This window comes from Barbus barbus, assembly GCF_936440315.1.
Source record: "Barbus barbus genome assembly, chromosome: 11".
In the NCBI taxonomy this organism is placed as follows: Eukaryota; Metazoa; Chordata; class Actinopteri; order Cypriniformes; family Cyprinidae; genus Barbus; species Barbus barbus.
This window is the reverse complement of record NC_136739.1, coordinates 4842660-4862631: the sequence shown is the minus strand read 5'-3', so window position 1 is coordinate 4862631 and position 19972 is coordinate 4842660. Positions and strand designations below refer to the sequence as shown.

General features: G+C 35.9%; 1 protein-coding gene across 1 annotated transcript; it reads right to left on the bottom strand.

Annotated features, from left to right (window-relative positions):
• Positions 1 to 79: 79 nt before the first annotated feature.
• LOC306877319 (cilia- and flagella-associated protein 91-like) lies at positions 80 to 14536 on the bottom strand. The gene is made up of 17 exons (XM_079429021.1): positions 14416 to 14536; positions 14205 to 14281; positions 13051 to 13208; positions 11913 to 11984; positions 11720 to 11776; positions 11418 to 11602; positions 10839 to 11016; positions 10076 to 10233; positions 9187 to 9369; positions 8333 to 8466; positions 8124 to 8237; positions 5850 to 5921; positions 5624 to 5770; positions 4004 to 4225; positions 3115 to 3263; positions 2097 to 2188; positions 80 to 509 (listed from the first exon to the last, which is right to left on the bottom strand). Exons 1-17 carry the CDS (start codon positions 14501 to 14503, stop codon positions 271 to 273), a joined length of 2325 nt encoding a protein of 774 aa, XP_079285147.1. The 5' UTR covers positions 14504 to 14536; the 3' UTR covers positions 80 to 270.
• Between the last annotated feature and the right edge of the window lie 5436 nt (positions 14537 to 19972).

Here is a 19972-nt window from a genome sequence, read left to right as displayed (position 1 = left end):
CTTTTAAACTATGCTTTACTCTGAGTAATCTACAGACTTTGACGTGGTCCATTATTAATGGGAAAAAGTGACACTTACTGAGAAATTAAATGCTGGTTTTATTGCGTTACCATTAACTATGGATTCTCGCTGTTCCTTCAAAGTTCATTCACTCTTTCTGTCTGTACAAGTACGGCAGGAAAAATCAAGTCAGCTATTATGACAACAAATACAAACAGTTAATAAGACTATTGTAAAGTTCACAAATGTTTTTTATTACTGCTCATGGGCTTAATCTGCATGTTTTCCATTCCCGTTGGGAGCGTCTGCTGTTGGATCAGTGGTCAGATTGTTTTGTGCTGGTCCAGGGTCTCTTGGGGTCACAGTTCTGGGAACAGCCTCCTCTACTTGGCTGAGAATGTCATTCAGGACGGCTGAGGAGGCTCTGTCTGATGGAGATGGGGGCTGGGAGATGATTGAACTGATGACTGAACGAGCTGCTTGCAGATGCCTTCTCTGGCTCTGGCGAACTAAAAGAGAATGAGCGAAGAGTACATTTTTAAAGTGGTTTTCAATTGGTGGGTCAATGTTGGGTTATATGTCTGTTCTGAGTGGCAAGACAAAGTCTGAAATAAATTATTGTGGAAATTGATATGCATGGAGACTCGGGGGCACTTAAGGATTCAGAGAAAAATCTGCTTTGTTTCTAAGCTACACAGTTAGGTTGTTGGCAAAAACAAAAAGATACTTATTATAGTGCCACCTAGAGTAGAGTAGTCACTACCAGCTGAGAACCACTAGTAGATCACTTCAACATTTTGATGAAATCTAAAAACTGTCAAGTGGTTTCAGGCTCACAACAGAGTGGGTGTTATGACAGTTCACATTTGATCTGTTTTTGATAATGACACTCGTCTTTCCTGCTGAACAAAGAAATGTCACACGGGAAGAGATATTATTAAAAGTCTAATTGAATTATTCATACTTGCCAGGATCTTAGTGGGAGCTGTGATAACTGTCCTTGCTTTCATCAGCATCATTCATCAGATTTGATGATGTGACAATTTTTAGCATTGAAAAGACCTGCATGAGGCTTTTCAAATCTTTTAAGACTAGGGATGCACCGATACCGATACTGGTATTAAAATCTTTTTAAATTAATAAATCATATATTTACATTATTATTTTCAATTTTAAATGTGTAACTTTTACAATTGTTATTTAATTAATAGTATGTCAATATTATCATATATATATATATATAAATCTAAAATGTTTAGGTTCAGTAATTTTACTCTAATGGCAATGTATAGGTCATTTTCTATGCAATTGAAGTGAAATAACTAAACATAAATATAGAAACCTGATCAAATTTTTCATTTTAGAAGAAAGTTTCAGAGTTTTAGAGGCTTTTGCATCTGAACTCTTCTCATATATATATATATATATATATATATGTTTATATTACTGCTCTCAAATGATTAATTAATCGCAACCAAAATAAAAGTTTTTGTTTACATAATATATGTGTGTATACTGTGTATATTTATTATGTATAAATAAATACACACACATACAGTATATATTTTGAAAATATTTCCATGTATATATTTATATTCAAATAATTGATATTATATACAAATATTTTAAATATAACATATATTTCTTAAATATGTACATGCATGTGTGTGTATTTATATAAACATAATAAATATACACAGTATATACACATATAGTACGTAAACAAAAACTTTTATTTTGGATGCGATTAATCATTTGACAGCACTAATATATATATATATATATATATATATTTATTTTTTTGTAGGTTGACTTCTCTAAACTGTTGCTCTGTTTGGTGACACAAGTGTTGTTGAAATGACACCACTTTAAATTTCTCTTTCTAAGCTTGGAATATATATATAAATATATAGTACAAGTTTATTTTTTTGTCCTTTGGAGCTTGACGATCTTGGCAAGCATCTCCTTTCGTTGTATCTAGAAGTACTTCTTTTAAATGGCACAAGGTTACGTAGATAATAACATTAAGGACTAACTTGACTTGAACTGTAATAGCTTGGTATTTTACTGATTATCTGCCTGATTGAATAACTCACCTCTTTCTCTGACAGCAATCTTCTGGACCTCAGGAATGAGGAATCTGTAGACGAGTTCTGCCACAATCTCTTCAGACTGCTGACTGTTCCTCCTGCATGTACACAGACCAAGAAAGACGCAACACAGACCGATTAGAGCAGATTGATTCTGTTTATGACAAAGGAAATGCTCTGAAACAGTCAGGCAATGCTGGCAGTCTCGCTGAAGGACACATACAGTAACAATGATCTTTATAACTTGGTCATACAATATTTATTAGATTATGCCTGTGATATGGGTGTGCTGTCACATCTGACATCCATCATTTATTATTTACTGAGGGAAATAATATATAGACACAGATTTCATACATATTTTATATACAGTATCTTAGGCTGTAACTGTGTTTCTCTGCACTTTGCCTTGCAGGATATGAGAATTCAAATGTTGCAGAGTTTTTAACAATGGGTGGAAGTAATCCTGTAGACAAATCTAAGCATGGATTTGTATATTTTATTTTCAAGACCTTCTAAAAGCGAAATAGAGTCATCTTATGTACACCTTACAAGCACTATTTTATCAAGGGCTTTATTTTATATGGCCTGTCTTTACTAAATACTGAAGGTCACTGAATGTATTGAGAGTTCAAGGTTATAATAACAGAAAGCATTCAAATCAACACTGTTTGGGTCTATTCTCATGTAATTCAGATGTCCTTGGTAGCTCAACAGTGATCTTGAACCTAATAAAACCTCTGATTGTCAATGAGAAACATGTCTTACAGCCTTTGAATATCAGAACAGGGCTGAGAGAATCTTTTCTACATATTGAAATCTAAAGATGCATTAATATATTTTATCCCTATTCCTCAAGAAGGTTCATTGAAGTGTTTTATTATGATCACTCAAAATATTTTGACCTCGCTGAAATATCTAGCATGATTTTAAGAGTTTGTGGTTCATTGTCAACAATAAGCTAGTTGCAAGCTCTTAAAACTGGTTTAACTGGATATCACAGCATTCAAGACCAGGAACGTACATCTCCTCCATGGCATACGTGATGTTGTTCAGCTCCTCAGCCTTGCGATGGATCTCCTCTCTGGCCTGAGCATCAGCTGTCTGATTAATGGAGCCCAGGATGACATCCTCCAGGTACATGTCTACTGTGTCCTGATGTATATTGACCACCTGATACCAAATGATATACAGATAGACAAGAGATATCAGATAGAAGAGGAAGATTGCAAAGATGCTGGTCACAGTACAAGAGGAAATTTTTACACAATATGACTAGGATACACATTTAAAAAACAATAAGATGAATTTAGATTGATATTATTGAAGAATTCTATGGCAATGCGCTTTATTTAAGAAAATAAACCATTTACATACACTAACTACGCCAACGTTCAGAAGTTAGAGGTCATTATTATTATTTTTGTTGAGAATTTAAAAGAAGTCTCTTATGCTAACCAAGGCTGCATCTATTTGATCAAAAATACAGTACAAACAGTAATACTGTGAAATATTATTACAATTTAAAAGAACGGTTTCTGCATAAATGTCATTTATTCCTGATATGACAAAGCTACATTTTCAGCATCTCCAGTCTTCAGTGTCACATGATCGTTCAGAAGTCATTCTAATATGCTGATCTGCTGCTCAAGAAACATTTCTTATTATTATCGATGTTGAAAACATTTGAGCGGCAGACACATTTTTCATGATTCTTTGATGAACAAAATAATAAAAATCTTTTGCAATATGAAAACATTTTTACTGTCATTTTTGGTCAATTTAACACATTCCTTGCTGCATAAAATGATTCATCTTTACAAATAAAATCCCCAAACTTTTGAATGGCAGAGTATGATTTTGTTAGGTAGAGATAAAGAGCATTTTTTATTGTGAATGGATATTCTAGTGACCTGTTTAAATATCTCATCCTCCTCTCTGCGTCTCCTTTCCTCGATCTGCCGCCTTCCACTCTCCTCAGCCTCACGAATACGACGGTCTCTCTCAGCCAATAAGGTGAAGGCATGGATTCGTCTTTCCTCCTGCAGCCGGACCAACTCTTTAGATAGAAAGTCCAGCATGTCCACTATCACTCCTCCAGACAGGCCAGATATATCGGACTCAATCTGAGACACCTGAGAGAAAGACAATGTAATCAGTTTAGTACATGAGATATATAGTTTTGTTCAGAGACTTTTTTATGCATTTATGTTTTTAATTAGACCACAAACAGGCTCATACCGTATTTTTATTTGTCCTGAGGCAATAATGTTTTTTTTATGTTATGTTAAATAAGATTTTTAAAATGTATAGTCTCTTCCTTTAAGCATTGCTTATTCCTTTTAAGTGAAATGTATGCTATGCTGCACTTTTTTTATGTTATCAAATAATTAAGCAAATAGTTTTCCCTAAAATAAAAAAAAATTATCATTACATCACTTGCTCACTATAGTCTGCAGTGAATGGGTGCCATCAGAATTAGAGTCCAAACAGCTGATAAAAAAACATCACAATAATCCGCAAGACTCCAGTCCATCAATTAATGTCTTTTGAGGTGAAAACCTGTGTATTTGTAAGAAGCAAATCTTAAAAAGAATCAAAACTTCAAACCATTGGTTCCAGCTAAATTTGAGTCTTCTGTCCATAATATTGCTTTCTGAAGTGGAAAAAAAGGCGTCTCGGCTGAATCACGAGAGAAATATTCAGAGAACAAGCACTGTTTAATAGCAAAAGTATAAAAAAAAAAAATAAAAAAAAAAATTCTAAACAAATATGTGGATGGATTTTGGTGTGGGGATGGATTTTTTCCACTGGAAAACTGGAAAATTTGACTTATGGATAAGAGACTCATATTTTGGCTACAGTGACTGTTTACAGTATAAATGCCTTAATGATGGATTTGCTTTTTTTAACAGAAACCCAGCTTTTCAATTCAAAAGATGGTAATTGATGGACTGGAATCGTGTGGATTATTGTGATATTTTTATCAGATGTTTGGACTCCCATTCTGACAGCACCCATTCACTGCATAAGTGATGTAATGCTAAATTTCTGTTCGAATGAAGAAACAAACTCATCTACATCTTGGATGGCCTAAGGGGTGTGTACATTTCAGCAGATTTTCATTATTGTGTGAACTATTCCATTAATAATAAAATATGCTCCACAAACCTTTACGATCAGACTGTAATGATCAGTGACTGTTAAAAATAGCTTACATTATTTTTATTAATTTTCACTGGGGGAAGTTTTTGAATTCTAAAAAAAATACAGGAAAAAATATGAAAATGTTTTCATTGTAAACGGAACTGTTAAATTTCAAAACAAGAAAATGCGACTCTTCAGAATTTGACCCATGCTGAGAAGCCCAGAAAAGATCAGCGGTACCTGCCAAAGCAGAGCTAATATTGTGAATGCCTAAAAAACTGTATTTTGATTGATAAAACAACATAATTATCTCAGTACAGTCAAAGTTCACAAGCTACAGCAGGTGCTTATTTTCATATCTTAAACATTTACATCTCCGGTCTTACTCTTTCAGACTGGATGTCTCTCTGTCTCTGCAGGGCGAGTGTGACCTGTTTTTCCGCCTCCTTTTTGTCCTGTTCCTCCTTCTGCAGTGCGTGGGTGGTGCGCAGTTCTTGGATCAGTTCCAAGCGTTTCTCTTTTCCCTCGAACATCTGCCATCCATCAGACGTCATTATCCATTCACATCGATGACATCAGTTAGAAAAATACGCTCGGCCCACTGAACCTTACCTGATTCTGCACGGATCTTCCTCTCAGCACTTTCTGCAGAAAGATAATGGCCAGTTCCCTTTCCTCATCTCCCTGTTATAGACATAACATCCATATCTCAGAATGATAGACGCATCATACAAAAAGAATTACAAAATAAATGATTCAACGAATGTCTCATATAGTATCCTCAGATCAATTTAGAGCAGTGATTCTTTTAGGACTTTTGAGCACAGTCTGTAATTACAGAAATATAATTACTTTAAATAATATTTGAGAAATTGCATGCTAAGTGCAATTAAATAAAAATGCATTACAGTTTAAATTTATATTTAATGCAATTAGCTGAACATCAGACCCACTTAAGTAAGACTTAAGTGCATCTTTGCATGTCATTTCATAATAACTTCTATTGTCTTTGAAACATGCTTAAAATGTACCACCTTATGTACAGACAAAAATTGATCAAAAGTTAGAATATATTTTATTGTCATTTCTACAGAAACCTGCATAGCATTGTATTTAAATATATTTGTAGTTACTCATTTGTAATTATGAAGTTGTAATTTAGTATACTTAAAGTGTATTAAGTGTATTACTCACTACAGTTTCATTATAATCAAGCATATAATCAAGTTAGGGCAGTCGTGGACTCGTGGCCTAATGGATAGAGAGTCAGACTTGTAACCCAAAGGTCGTGGGTCCGAGTCTCAGGTCCGGCAGGGATTGTAGGTGGGGGGAGTGAATAACCAGCGTTCTCTTCCACCCTCAGTACCACGACTGAGATGAGACCCTCGAGCAAGGCACCAAACCCCCAACTGGTCCCCAGGCGCCGCAGCATAAATGGCTGCCCACTGCTCCGGGAGTGTGTGTGTGTGTTATACTGTGTGTGTGCACTTTGATGGGTTAAATTCCGAGTATGGGTCGCCACACGTCACTTCACTTTCTTTTTCAAGCACTTTAGTACGTTAGTCAACACATCATAATAACTGAAGTTTCTTAAAACAGTAATTTAAAATCTTAAGTAAAACTTAACTTTAATTTGGCTTTAAAGGCAGTTTAAGCAATTTCTGGAAGCCAATGTTGATATTTGAAATCACCAAAACAAACACGCCCCTACCCCAAAATAGGGTCTCGCCCCTATTTTGATAGATCCGCCCCACATATATGTAGCCTACGCAACCCAGGCAACGATTAGTTCTGTAAAACATAAGCCGCTTTTACACCGAAATTACCTGGAACAATATGTCCCAGGAATGCAATCTTCAACTTGATAACGTCAGTTAGCTCGCCTTGGCTGCTGCAATCTTCCTCACTGTATTTACAGACAAAATATATCAAACACCACTGCCTCTTTTCGTTTTCATTTAAACATATTAATAGAACAATAGAATAAAGACCAAAGATTACCTGTTAGATTTACCTAAAACAAATTATATCTTATGTTTATCCACTACAGAGACATCAGAACCAGCGGCAAATGTCAGAAGGACTACCTGAGACTCTTGCCTTATCGTTTTTTATCTGCCATCTCTATCTTTCTGTTCACTGAACGCTCTCTCCTCCACATCATGAGCAGACACACCCCTTACTGCTGATTGGCTACACGTTTGTTTTGCTACTCGGCCCCGACTCAGTTTTCTAAAACGTTTTTGAAAAATTACATACCCTGCCTTTAAAAAGCGCAATTGTTAAAAGTGTTCTTAAGTGTTTTAAGAAATATAGTCATACGCTCTTTAAATACACTTAGGTATGATTTTTTCCTTGAAAATATAAATAAGATAATCACTTTTAGTAATACTTTACAATAAAAGTACTGTAACGAAGTACAATTAAATGTCTTGCTTTAGGTCACTTTTTAGAGTACACAAAGTATCAAAGTTAGCAAAAATGTCCTCAAAATCCAAATTGAAATGAATTTGATATTGTTATTATTATATTTAGAAATCTGATAATTGTTCACTAAAATAATACCAACATTGTTTGGCACAAACCATTTTTATCCTCATTGCAAACAGGATGTGATGTTGTCTGGGTTGTGTCTTCTTTAGTATCTTTATCTTTGCGGCCAATTTTTGCTGACTCTATCCAAAAGTTCTGCAACCAGTTTGGGGTCGTGACCCACTAGCTGAAAACCACTAGTTTAGAGAATCACAAAGGTGTGCTTATAACTACAGGCTGCCCAGACCACCCCTATACTGGCACGTTTTGACTTGCAAACCGCACACCTTCTCATCAAAAGCTAGATCTTAGAAGGAAGACCTGAATTGTCTACAGCATGAATGCGGGCTGTACCTCTGGGGGGTCTTCCACTGCAGGGGTTGGAGGTCGTGGAGCAGGTTTTTCCGTCTTAAAGAGGAACCGCAAAGGCTTCTTTTCCACCACACGGCCCTTTTCCTCCTTCAGAGCCTAATGGGAAAGGAGAGCTCAAGGGGATATCTGTCACTTCATACACCTCCTCACACAGTCTGGTTAAGTGTGAAAAGCACCCAGCTGCTCTTTACCTGATGAGTCTTCATGAGCTCTAGTTCTCTGCGGGCTGAGCGTGTGATGAAGCCTTTAGTTGTTTTAGGTCTTGGCACTTTGATTCGAGGCTCCAGGACAGATGGAGAAAGACCTGCCTCCAGTTCTAACAGACCTGAGAAACACAGAGATGTCACTGCAGGCCTTTACCACATCCGTAGTGATTCAAATTTAAGCTAAAAAGGTTGTGCTTGTAAAAGAATTTATTTTAAAGGAAATCTCTATAATATTCTGATTACAAGCCATTTTTAAACCCCAATTCTTTGGGGTTCACTTAATCATTAATAAGCAGAATGATTTGATTTAGAAGAATAAGGAGAAAAAAATTTAAAATATTATTTTCTACTTTAAAATGTTTAAAATATAAATAATAAGAATTAAAATAAATTTATAAAAATATTTACTAAAATTAGCTTTTTGTTTTCAGGAAAGTATAATATATATATATATGTATGTATATATATATATATATATATATATATATATATATATATATATATATATATATATATAATATATATTATAAAATTTTATTTATATTTAATGGTAAAAAAAACTAAAATGTTATTCATATCGCACACCTGTCCTCAATAAACTCCATGGTCTGATTTCAGAAGTAGAATAAGGTAAATGATTTTTATGGATAACATTTTCAAAAATAAAATAAAGAATATCAGAATATATTGAACAAAGAAAGACATTACAATAAAAATGTTATCTGCATTAAGTACATATTTCAAAAATAAAATTAATACAAAATCTTAATAAACTTATATATTATAAACTGTATCCTGAATGGTCATAAGGAAAACAACTTCTGTAAACAGAAACAGACCTTCATAAGTTCTGAGAAAGTGACTCTTGACCACGTTGCGGTTGGAATTTCGGTCAGGGATCTGGCCAATCCGCGACCGAGGTGCGTATGTCTGAAACCCATAATCTGAGTAATCCTTTATAATATCACGTCTCTCCAGTTTTCCCTCCACATTCCTCCGTTTAACCAGCAGCTTCCGCATTGCTTTGAGAAACAGGAAAATTATAAATAAAATGATGTCAGTTTGTAGTACATGCTTATTATTTCATAAATCAGGATAATCCGACCTAAACATGTAATCTGGTTTAAACACAAATGTCCTGACAGCTCTTAAAACATGCTATGCTTCATTTAGTTCAAGATTTGAATACGTAATTTTTTGTAGGAACGACGGCTTTTTATCATGCCTCACAAAAAAATAGAATAAAAGGTTGTAATCACGGTTTCCATTTCTGTGTGTATGTAAATGTGGTAAAGTGAGTCATCAACATTTTTGGTCTGAAGTGAAAGATTTGAAATGTGTATATATATATATATATATATATATATATATATGCTAAAGGTTATTCTGTCAATGGTTCATATTATACTAGCATATGATCAGCTAAAGACAAAAAGAAGGTAAACTTATTTCCCCCATTTAATATTACCATGCAATAATAATAATTATTATTTTATTATTTATAAAATACAATTAAGAATAAGACATATATTATGATGGCAATGAAACTATTACACTGTGACAACTAAAAATCTTGAATCTTGTCGCCTCTACAGTACATGGTCTAAAACAAACACACACTTTCTAAAAGCAACAAAACGTCAATTCTGATTTCATGATAACTGACAAACAGAATGGGTCCTTTTAAGCGCAACGTAAATATGATGATTTATCTGACTGTGGCCTCACAAACGATGTAGTCATTGCGTATTTTCTTAATCCGCGCCTCCTTCTCTAGCTGGTGCTGGGAAAAGCTCACGTCCAGTCGATCCATCTTGACCTCCTCCTGCTTCTCCTCCCTCTGACGCAGAAGCTGCACAAGCAGGGTCAGCCGTGCCTCCTGTAGCCTAAGAAAACACATGACAAACAACTACAGTCAACATGAATGTGTAAGTGCATTGTAGCAGTATATTTAAGAGTATTTTTTAGACTCTTAAGGGGCTGTTCACAAAGAAGACGTTTATCCATTCCAGTGCACTACTTTTCCATTGTTTTTCTATGTAAACGTGCTAGACGAAAATGTATGACCATTATGCTCGCATCTCCCATCTTTCGCAGTGTCTCGTACATGACGGCGTGTGGAGTTAAAAGAATTTCAACTTTTATACGCAGCGCCGCTCATTAATGCCAGTTCCAAAACAGTCAGAAGACCTTGGAGGCGGGGCAAGTGTTGTGAGCTTTTGTTTATAGTAGCTAGTAAAGTTGTTTTATTTAATGGCAACCTGGCAGAGACATTCTGCGCAGTGCTTTTTAAAAAAAAAACATTCCCGAGCATTGCGTCTCGCGTTTTTAGTGTGAACAGCCCCTTAGACTTTTTTTGGGGGGGACAAATATCCACCTTATCCAGCTACAAAGTATCTTGTTATGGTGTGAGAAACCATTGCAAATAATGTGTCCATGAACTGCCCATATTAATCAAACTTGGAAAACTATTCCTATAAGCAGTGCTCACTTCTCTATCTCATTCTCTCTGAATGCCCACTCCTTCCTCTCCATCTCCTCCATCATCCTTCCCCTCTTGTCCAGCTGAGAGAGGTCATTCAGCGGGGGTAGATTTGCCTCCCAAGCTCTCTTCATTCTTGCCCTCTCAATCATCTCTACTTCTGCCAGCCCTGCAGGCAGCCCACGGCCTGAGAACAACCACTGTTAGTCCTGAAACATCTCTCAGCAAATGTGTAAACACAAACGCTTAAAGGGAAAGGGAAGTGGTGTGTGGCCAAGTAAGGTGACCCATACTTGGAATTTGTGCTCTGCATTTAACCCATCCAAGTGTACACCTGGAGCAGTGGGCAACCCAGGGGTTGGGGGTTGCTCAAGGGTCTCACCTCAGTCGTGGTATTGAGGGTGGAGAGAGTGTTGGTTATTCACTCCCCCCACCTACAATCCCTGCTGGACCTGAGACTCGAACCCACGACCTTCGGGTTACAAGTCCGACTCTCTATCCATTAGGCCACGACTGCCCTTAAAGCTTAGATTAGGCACTGGTGAGAGACAAGTATTATTTATGATTATTATATTACGTGCTGTTTACCCCATGTGAGTGTGGCCAGTGTGAGCAGCTCAGGGGGGGCTGTCCCAGGACGAACCGCATAGTCTGGAGTGAAGGGGTCCGTTTGTGTCTCACTCTCCCGATAATCAGTCTGAACTCCCACGCTCCGCTGGAACGGAGTGGGGGACCGTTTTCCATCTCTATCCGAAGGAGAATGAAGGTCAGATCTGTGAGATAAATAGTGGAGAGAGAGATGAATAGAAAGTCCAGTTTTTGGTAGATCATAGGTATTGAATAAATAACTAACAGAGCAAGGCTGAAGTGACAAGCACCATTTGACTTACTTTGGCAAAGCAAATACAACATCGGGAGGAATCTGTTGAGCGAAAGGAATAAGAGGACTGAGAAAGAAAATGGAAGAAAAAAGAGGGAAAGAAAGTGAAAGAGAAAACATAATTCTTATATGTACACTTAAACTGTTAAAAAACTGTTTTGTTTAGCTATTGTCATTCACATTCATTTTTCTATCCATCCTACCGTTTGAAAAACTTCCAGCGGTCCATTCCGGTCACATCTGTGAGGTTTGGTCTATGTATCTGAGACACAACCCTTTCACAGACACAAAATTATTAAGGATTAATAATTCATATTGGCATATACAGCAGACACTATCACTCAAAGGTTTGGGATCAATATGTTTTTTTTTTTAAGAAATTAATACATTTATTCAGCAAGGATGCATTGCATTAATCTAAAGTGACAGTAAAGACATTTATAATGTTACAAAACACCTATTTCAAATAAATGCTGTTATTTTGAATATTTGGCCGAGATACAAATTTGAAAATCTGGAATCTGAGGGTGCAAAAAAAAAACTCAAAATATTGAGAAAATCGCCTTTAAAGTTGTCCAAATGAAGCTCTTAGCAATGCATATTACTAATCAAAAATGAAGTTTTGATATATTTACGGTTAGAAATTTACAAAATATCTTCACGGAACATGATCTTTACTTAATATCCTAATGATTTTTGGCATAAAAGAAAAATGGATAATTTTGACTCATACATATTTTTGGCTATTGCTACAAATATACCCCAGCGACTTAAGACTGGTTTTGTGGTCCAGGGTCTCATATTATAATTATTTGACACTGATGACTGCAGTAATGATGCTAAAAATTCAGCTTTGCATCACAGAAATAAATTACATTTGAAAATATATATACAAAATAGTTACTTATGTTGTTGTAATTCACAATATTACAGTTTACTGCATTTTTTCAGCCTTGCATGGTGCAGAGAGTAAGAGAATCTTTTCAAAGCATTAGAAAACCTTACTGACCCCAAACTTTTGAACAGTAGTGCATATACATTTTTAGCACTGCAAAAGAACATAAAAAAAAAAAACATTAAAATATCCCAAAAGAATCCACAAAAAAAGAAAAAAAGGAAATAACTCAAAGAAAGAAAACTCAATCATTTGGTTGATAATAGGAAATGTGCTTATAAAATCCAAAATAAATACAAAAAAATATTATTTTCTTCATGCAAATCATTTCTTCGTCTTTTTTTTTTTATGTTTAGAGTGAAAATTGTCCTGGGCATGTTTTTGTGAGATTCACTGATCTGACATCATATTTATATTGTCTTGTGTACAGAGTGGGTGAATCTTACCCCGTCAGTTGCTGCAGAGCCTGTCTCTTCTGCTCGGCAAAGCCCCGCCAACGCCGATCAATGAACGCAGGCACAGGGTCAGTGGCTTCAAGGCGTAAGGTGAAACGGGGGTGATGTGGCAGATTACTAAACATGGAGTTAAATTCTGGGACCTTCCGCTGACAGAGACAAAACACAACTGTTTGTACTCTTAAAAGGTCGTAGCATACTTTTTTTTTTTTTTGGTGCATTTATAATGTTTGAAGTACAGAACGAAACATCTGTCCACTTTGCTTTTAATAAAAGGATACTTTCAGTTTCTGTTTCCATACAATAAACTTTAATTTCCAAAGATCAGGGACATTTTCATTGGTATTGTACATTGTCCTGAGGGATTCACAAACAAGATTAACAAATAAATGCACCTGAAATATTGATTTGAGTTGAAATCGCGTGATTCGAGAAACATGAAACCAGCACAGTGTAAGAAACAGGCTGCCAGGGACAAGCTCACTGTTTAGCAGTCAGAATGCGACGATTGACCAATCAGAATCAAATATTTCAGAGAGCCCTGTAATAACTCAAAATTACCTTTTCAGTGTCAGCAGGGTACTCCATTTTATGTTTCAATTACCTAGAACAATTTAGCAGTTCAGACTTGCAGCATTTTAGCCATTTGCCAACCAAACAGCTGTAGACCTATTTAACCAGCGTGAGACCTTTTAATATTAATAAATTTCTCCAAGAAAGTAAAAACTCAATAGCCAACTTGCCATTAATTTTGGTAACAAGTACTATTTTTAGATTAGCTATGCTAAATTATAGGTGGTATGTCTTTTTCACAAGGGCAGGCTTTAATTAAACTATTTAAACATTGCCAAAACATGCATCTTTTAAGCTTGTTATTTAAATTAAATCAAAATGTGCTACATATACTGTTAGTCCTGTTTTAGCTAAATGTGTTTCCTCTCTGCCCAATCAAAAGTTCTGAGTTCATCAAACTTGAACTTCAGTTCGCATTGTGTTAGTGTTTTCCGGTCTCCAGTGTTTACATGGAAGGAACAGCAGTTCAAGGACTCAACAGCTGCATAAATCAGCAAAATCTGAAACATTATTATTAGCACTGTGCTGTGCTAGTGTTTGTAGCTGTTTACTTTTTGGGTCTCTCAGCTTACCACTCGATCCATTGAGGCATGAGCTCGAAGGGTTTCCCTGGCGTGATCCACATCAGCTGATAATGTGTATACAGGGTCTAAAGCAGCACCAACACCCACAGTTTAATACAACAGCCTTTTCAAATCATAAATGACACAATAAGTTACTTTCTTATAACATCCGAATATATTATTTGTTCAAATAGGCCATCAATTTGCAGCTGTAACTCACCGTACAAATAATCATATGTCCTCTGTTGTCTGAATCCCCTACTGCCCTCATTTTTCTTCTGAAGTGTGTGTGTCACAGAGACGCTCATGTCTGCTTGTAACAGGTGTGTGTTTTGGTTATGAGAGACTGGGGTGATGGTTACCATGGAGATCGTAAACATCGGATCACGTCACTACCGCTATCACACCGCTAGGGGGCGTTCAAAACAAACCCACGACATCCTCCAAACCGTCATACATTTCCAAAAAAATTTTGTTTTTCCGGTCTGATCTTTTTTATTAATGTATTAATTCGCAATTAAAATAAGCTTTATATAAACACGTGGATGTAGACAGACGTTTGGACTTGAACTTGCAGAGATACTGGAAGGTAAACTGAATATATTGATCAATCGGTTCAATTCTGGTATTCAGTGCCCGGCCATGACCTTAAAATATCTAATTTATCTTAAAATATTTAACATTTTAAACCATAATACCAATATTACCGTATGTCCTCTGGATAGTTTATTCTATTTTTCACTTTTCCTTTCCTTGTTTTCTTCAAAATTTTGAGTTTGTGACACTTCTCTCTAGTGTAGCCTAATTTATTATTATTATTATTACGTTTATTTTAGCATTTTTAATTTTATGGTCATCAGCTGAGACATTTATTTATTTATTTTTAATTTGTCATATATTTGTGAACAGCACTAAGTGATGACACACTTTTTTTTCTGTTATTGAACATCTGCATGAGAGGAGGATCACATGCGAGTTTATGAACATCCATAAACTAAAAAGAGAGTTCAGAATGTTATTTTGTAATATAATCAACATGTTATAAGCAATTTCACATTCACATTCGTGCAGTGAATATCAGCAGCCTTGCGCCGGTGGCTGAAATCACGCCGATATTAGCTATAACAGCACTCTTGCTTGTGTGATATTGCTTAAATATGACATATATTCTTATTATTTTACAAAATGACATTGTAAACTCTCAGTTTTAAGTAGTCTTTCATCAGTAGTCTTTCAAAACAGAGCTTGCAGTGCACGTTTCTTGTCAACAGAGGACACCAAAACATATAGAGCCCATAAATTGCTTTTACCTGATGCTAATGAATGAGAATACTCGCACATTCACAGAAAACAGTTTACTTCCACTTTGCAAAATAGCTTGATTCAGAGGAAACTTTTAGTACTCGGGTTGTTTGTCATGTAGTTCAGGAGACTTGAACCTTCTGTTCACTGTAATAGTAATGTGTTAGAAGGTTCAAATGTTTATAGCGGAGTACAGTTTGTTCATTGTTGAGATCTCTTTTAATACTGTAGTATTTAGTATATATTAATACTATGGTATATGATATCCATAGATGAGATTCACACATTGATCTACTTTGTGTTTTTATGGGAACACCCTCAATTTTCTAACGCATCCTCAAACATAGTGAACTCAATGACTTATTATTATGCCAGAATTTCAAAATAATCTCTGATGTGAGAACAATAAACTTGCGGTCGTTTTTTTTAACAGCATGTGGTTAGGTTAGCCTGCAACTGCTTCCAACCACTGGTGACAGAGAAGTGTTAACTCTAATGGCAGCAATTGTCAGTTCTCGTGATAAGCAGAGAAGCAGAGAGGTGGTGAGATACATGCTCACACATTCGCACAACCGAAAGTACATCTTGCTCCTCCATTTCACTGCATTTCGCCGCAGATGATCTGATTTGCCGTAAATGACACAGACTTCACAGTAACATTTTAGTGGATTGTTTGTTTGTGGCTTGCGTTCTTAAGTTTGCACACATTACATGTGTTTGTGTGGATGTGTTCTTTTTTCTTCAGAGAGAAATACAGCAAAGTTACCAAGAAACATTTATTTATTCAACACATTACATTAAATATAATAAAGCATATAAATATTTGAGAATTAAAACTCCTGCTTCAGAATATTTTCCATGTTTCCAAACATTACTGTACAGAGAGTTGCGAAAATATCAAAGGCTGCATTCAAAAGTCAAAAACTAAAAAATGGCTAAATGATCATAGCTGCTATCCATATTCATTTCATGTTCATTTACTATTCATTATAAAAATGTAAGTTGATACAGTGGTTCTTTATTGGCCTCTGAGATTCTATGAAGAATTTCCTTTTAATATTTATTTGACAAAAGATAGAGAAAAAGCTATTTCAGATTATTTAAATGTTCTTCATCACTTGAAATTCTAAAATCCTGATAAACAGAATCCAGTGTTATCTATCTTCTTGTTTCACAATGTTGATAATTTACCAGGGGTTAACAATCCTGGGTATCCATAAACTGACGTTTCACTCTGTACTTTGTTAAACCCCGGGTTAACATTCTTATTTGCATATTTGCAGTGTCATTGTCATTGATTGGACGGATGCAGCACGACCTGTTTGCATGACTTGTGCATCCTCTTATTTTTGCAGACTGTACACATTGGGAACCATAATGCGGGGTTAACGTTGCAAATACGGTTCTAGCCTGGCTTCAGCGCAGGTTTTAAAGCCCTGCTTCTAAATCACAAGTGTGTATCATTTCTTATAAATTAGATAGTTCCGGTCCTCGAGTCTGATCGGTTGAGCTACGTTCAAAGCCTAAATTATTCTATAAACATAGACCTTGGAGCTCATTACATCAGTATTCCTGAGCCACTGCTGAACCAATCAGAATCAAGGGCTGAAAAGTTTGGTTTTATAATAAAGCAATCCTCCCCAAGAAGCTATGGTTTACAGTTAATTTAGAACAGCTGAAGGCCGTTGTTAGCACCTGTACATATATTACCACGCTAGGGATGTACATTTACATTTATTCATTTAGCTGACGCTTTTATCCAAAGCGACTTACAATTGCTATATATGTCAGAGGTCGCACGCTCTGGAGCAACTAGGGGTTAAGTGTCTTGCTCAGGGACACATTGGTGTCTCACAGTGGATTCGAACCCGGGTCTCTCACACCAAAGGCATGTGTCTTATCCACTGCGCCATCACCACCCATTGTAACAATGCTCCCTGAGCTGGTTGAAATATGATGATGGTGATGATGATGAAATTTTACGATTTTAAACAAGTCGCCATACATTTGGGGGTGGGGGTTTATGTGAATGCATCTCTGAGGGGAACTGGCTGCCTTCGTTAAAGTTTAGATGCTATTTTCTTTTCATCTTGCCTCTGTATAATGTATAATGCATATTGAAGTAGTGTTTATAAGTGCAACACTGCTTTGTTTTCAGCAGGAAGCAAGAAAACGCTATATAGCTGATCCATAAGCGCCACCTGCCGTCAGAGTGAAATTGTGTTCTCAATCGGTCTGTCTGATAGGGATGTAATGATTAACCACGAGCCGTTTGATTCAAATCGGTTGAGATGCTAAACAAATCGCGATTCAAGTTGTCTTTAGAAAAGTTTAGATGGTATTTTTTCTTTTAATCTTGCCTCTGTATAATGCATATTAAAGTTTGTAAGTGCCACGCTGCTTTGTTTACAGCAGAATCCAAGGAAATGCTTTAAGCGCCACCTGCTGCCAGAGAGTGAATCTGCATCTCATTCAGCTCGTCTGCTGTTTCTGTTTCATGCAGATATTTTTTTTGCTTCAAATTTCGAAATTATACAATCTAATTTAGATTAAAAACTGCTCATGTGTATGCAGCATCTTTGTTTGGATCATGATTAAAATGCAGTGGTTAAATGGAAAGAGCACAGACAAAGCCTTATTTTGTTTATATGAAGAGATTTATTTTATTTCTGTTATTTATTTGATTTGGAGCTTGTTTTAAAATTTCAGTTTAGTTTTGTTATTTACATTTACATCATATTTACATTTTGTTATTTAGCAGACGCTTTTATCCAAAGCAATTTACAAAACAAAAGAGCAACAATATGGAAGTGCTATATTAGTATATTATTATAGTGTTTCAATTTCACAAAGAAACGTGCAGAATTTTGTCCAAGCAATAATAAAAGGACTATCCAAAACTAGCCCAATAAGGCTTTTTTTTTGTTTTTACTCTTTTTTTGGGCTCTTGAGCGTGTTATGCCCATGGCCATCACTAGTGGGGTGAAAGGTAGTGACAATTGTAAGGTAGTGCCCCCCCGCAGTTTCAACCAGCTTCCAGAGGCTTCTAACTTCTAGCATAAAAGAAAAATGTTCTAGTTAGGGCGCCATGTCCCAACAATTTTAGCATACATCTCAGGATGATTTATTCCAGTATAACAAAACGAGAAATATTAAGATTAAAACATTTTAAGTAAAGATAATTGTTTTACAAAGATCAAGATTAAATCTGAAGATGATTCTCACAAAACTATATTTTCTGAAAAAATATAGAAAAAATTATAATTTTCATAATTTACAATTTATGTATACAGTACAACAGCAAAAACTGTGCGGGAAAAAAAAATCACATTCACAATGTGATATTCACACAAATATCACATTTGTTTAGATAATTTTCTATAACTACAAGTCAAGCTGCAATACCAAACTCGACCACACAGAGTTGCCTGACTGTAGATAAATACATCCGGATCCATTCAGAATTATTAAACAGAGCAAAACACAAACTAACAAAGCAAATGAAAATATTCTGAATTTGTCGAATGTGGTGATCTGAACGCAGCTTAACACGATCAGTGAACAGTTCCTCTCAGAGTGAGTGTTGATGCCCATATGTTTAAAACACTACTGACTATTGCAAACTCCTATAAAAACAGGCTTCTTCAGCGAGTGTCCGTTATAAAACACTTGACAGACATGCAACTATACTGAAATGTGCTTGTGCAAAGAGCTTTTACAGAGCGCAAATAATTACACTAATAATATCGGGCTCGCGCATGTCTAATAATGTGTGACTCCTGTATGTCACTGTAATCCTCTTCACCTATTACAATTGTCATCCATCAAAACGTAACACTGTGGTTGAATGTGTTGTGGTTGAAATCTCTCCCTTTCACACTTGGTGGTGTGCCGCCCTATCGCCCTAATGAAGAAACGGTGCTAAAAGCCTTAGGAAATGGTTCTTTTAGTAACTAATGGGTTATTTGGGGAACCTAAAATGGTTCTTCTGTCGATTCACTGTGAAAACCCCCATTTGGAAGCTTCGGACGAGGGTATTTAAATATAAATATAAACTATGAGAGAGCAGCCTCTGAGCAATGCATTTTTCCTCTGGCCCACTTTAGCACAGGTGATTTCTGGGAAAGTTCCTCAGACTGTGCAGATGTGAGTTGCTCCCACTCGTACAGTATTATGGCAGTCAGACGAAATATTTTATTTTTTGAAAGTATTCTCAGTACATGTGTACAACCTAATACATCTCCAAAAGTGATATTGTTTTGATTATACATATAATATTCCATCGTATCTTGTGTGGCAATCAAAACCAAGCTCAAACTAAAAACCACCACACTGACACATAGAAGACCCTAGAAGACCACAGTTGTTCATTCAGGTCTGAGATTAGGAAAACCACAGTAAAGTACATAAAGGCCTATTGGTCTCACATTATTTTCCTTTCAAATTATTCCAATTTGAACTTCATAAGCCAGCTA